The sequence below is a fragment of the Fukomys damarensis genome, unplaced genomic scaffold (assembly GCF_012274545.1).
Source record: "Fukomys damarensis isolate Sample0158 unplaced genomic scaffold, DMR_v1.0_HiC HiC_scaffold_8, whole genome shotgun sequence".
In the NCBI taxonomy this organism is placed as follows: domain Eukaryota; kingdom Metazoa; phylum Chordata; class Mammalia; order Rodentia; family Bathyergidae; genus Fukomys; species Fukomys damarensis.
This window is the reverse complement of record NW_022900920.1, coordinates 32616342-32618793: the sequence shown is the minus strand read 5'-3', so window position 1 is coordinate 32618793 and position 2452 is coordinate 32616342. Positions and strand designations below refer to the sequence as shown.

General features: G+C 62.5%; 1 protein-coding gene across 1 annotated transcript in view; it reads right to left on the bottom strand.

The window, feature by feature from the left end:
* Positions 1-1066: 1066 nt before the first annotated feature.
* Positions 1067-2452, bottom strand: part of Npm3 (nucleophosmin/nucleoplasmin 3) — a 2237-nt gene continuing 851 nt past the window's right edge. Inside the window, exons 2-6 of the mRNA XM_010626503.1 lie at positions 2334-2450; positions 2125-2244; positions 1927-2020; positions 1475-1581; positions 1067-1390 (exon numbers count right to left, since the gene is read on the bottom strand). Coding sequence (XP_010624805.1) covers positions 1484-1581; positions 1927-2020; positions 2125-2244; positions 2334-2450 — 429 coding nt within the window. The 3' untranslated portion in view covers positions 1067-1390; positions 1475-1483. The remainder of the gene's footprint in view (positions 1391-1474; positions 1582-1926; positions 2021-2124; positions 2245-2333; positions 2451-2452) is intronic.

Here is a 2452-nt window from a genome sequence, read left to right as displayed (position 1 = left end):
CACGCACTGCCGCTAGAGGGCGCCAGTTCCTCCCCAGCCCCTGGCTCTGGGGCGGCGCTGGTCCCCGGCGTTACCGCCCGCTTGCGTGACTGGCAGTGCGGACGCTTTGCGCGCAAAGGCACCGGCGACCCTGCCACCGCCACACAGAGGGCGCATATCCCTGGGGCCTCCGCTTGAAAAGGAAAAGAGCGGGTCACCCCTCTTCCACATCGCCCTCTCCCGCGCCGACGCTGGGCCCCTCCTCCTCCTCCTTCTCCCGGCCCACTCGCCTGGCATCTGCCGGGAACCGGCCCGGCCCCCCCAGCCCGTCTGGCCCCGGGCTGTCTGGGGAGGTACCGTTTTATTTGTTTGTTTGTTTGTGGGCCATTGACACCCCCTATCAACACAACTGTTGAACTACTGACCCCAGAGCTGGTCACACACGCTCCTGCCCTCGCGAGCGCACCCCCTTCTCTTTGGGGCGTAGAAGCCACACCTCATAACTGATTCCAGGCAGGAGACCCCACACCGGGAGGTAGAAGGGGGTGGGGGCCAAGCCCAGGAGGCTGATCCCCAGGGGCTCCTCTCTGCCCCCATATGCCAGGCCACCGGGACTCTGGTTTCCTTGTCACCCAATCTGGCCAGTCCCCTCCATCTGGCCCTGGGAGTCAGGTTTCTAAGGATAGGCTGAAGGAGGAGCAAATACTGGTCCGGCCCACCTCTCACAGGCCTTTCTGGGCCAGAGCCCCTCTCGGGCTAGGGATGCACATTCCTCAGGCTGCTTAAGCCCGCTTATCTGCCCCCTGCCCATCAGCCCGAGTGCTGACAGAGGCCCGGACTCCTTGTTTGGACGCTGATAACCTCCTGCCACGGCCTCTCCTTCCGCAGGGGCCGGAGTGAGCAGGGCCGAGGGGGTGGGGGCTCCTCCAGCAAGGCAGCGGGGTTCCCGGCCTGCTCTTGCCCAGGATAGCCCGATTCCCAGGCCCAGGTCACCCTTTATGCTGCCAGAGTGCCACCTGGTGGTCCCTAGGGAAATGCCACCTGCGCGCAGAAAGAAGCCACACAAATGAGTTGCAAAAAACCCACATCACTTTATTTCGACCTTTATCTAAAAATGTAAAATGTGTTAAAAACGTGTAGTTTTGAGCTTCAGATACCAACTTCCAATCTTCACAGACAGGTGGAGAGGAAGGGTCAAAAGTTCACAGTCCCTCCTACCCTACCGAAAAGGGAAGCCCGGGCCTGGTGTAGAACCAGAGCACCGGGTCCACTGGGCGGCTCTCTCCTAATACCGGCCCAAGTCCCTCCCACCCAATCTCTGCTTTTCTCTTCAATGGAGAAGAAACATTTATAGTTCTCGAAACTTGTCCAGAACGTCGGGCACGGCACACGCAGCAGGCAGCGACCTGACCTGAAAAGGCACGTGTGTCAGCTCCTGGCTCCCAGGGGCCCCTCTGCCCTCCTCCACCCGAAGGGCACACTGCTTCCCACTCACCGGGAAGGGCTAGGGCCTGGCCCCCTGCTTTTTAGCAGGGAGGATGGGGCACAATTCAGCTTCCTCTTCATCCTCTTCTTCCTCAGAAACATCATTGCTTATAGTGACTGGGGACACAAGAGCAGGAGAGGGAGGGGCTGTTAAAGCCAGGTCTGCACTGCATGCCATTTATTTATGCCCCGAATATTAGGCTGGCGGGCACCGGCCTTCTCAGACAGTCTGGGAGGGAAGAAGCTTGCCTACCGAACTAGGTGAGAAAGAGCCAAAGGAGTACACCTGCCTGGAGCTAAAGGAATGGGCAGGCTGCGGGGAGCAGCGAGACTTGGGCGGGACCGAGAGGAGGGGACGTCGAGCTCAGGGCCCGGCCGGGGAGGGCATGCAGGTCTGGACGGGGGACCCTGGCAGGAGGAGGAAGAGCGCCCAGGAAGAAAGCAGCCCGCCCCTCTTCTCACCAATCTGGTGCCGCCCGGTGATCCGCACCGGGCCAGAGCCTGATTTCAGACGGAAGGTTACGGGGAGCTGGAGCTGGAAGTCATCCAAACTGAGCTGGGAGGAAGACAAGGATGAGGCCTGCGCCCTGGAGCCCAGCCCACTTGTGCAGAGGACCGCGGCTCAGTCCCCACCCGGCCCCAAGGCGGCGGGACACGCACCATGGGCTGGCAGGACAGCCTGAGGTTGGCCACAGGGACTGCGATCTCCTGGTGGTCGTGGTTCCGAGCCACCACTTCTACCACGTTGCACTCGTCCGCGGCTCCCTCAGTGAGGCAGAGCTGGACGGGGACAGAGCAGCTCAGGTCTCGCCCCGGAGGTCCCGCCCACGGAGGGAGCCCTCCCTCGAGCTCGGCGGCGCGCGCCTCACCATGGTCAGGGCCAGCACGTGCTCCGCGTCGTCGTCCTCCTCGACCTTGAAGGTGAAGGAGCGGGTGCGGCTGGAGAGCTCGCAGCCTGCGAGGAGACAGGGGCGTGCGCCCCGGGTCG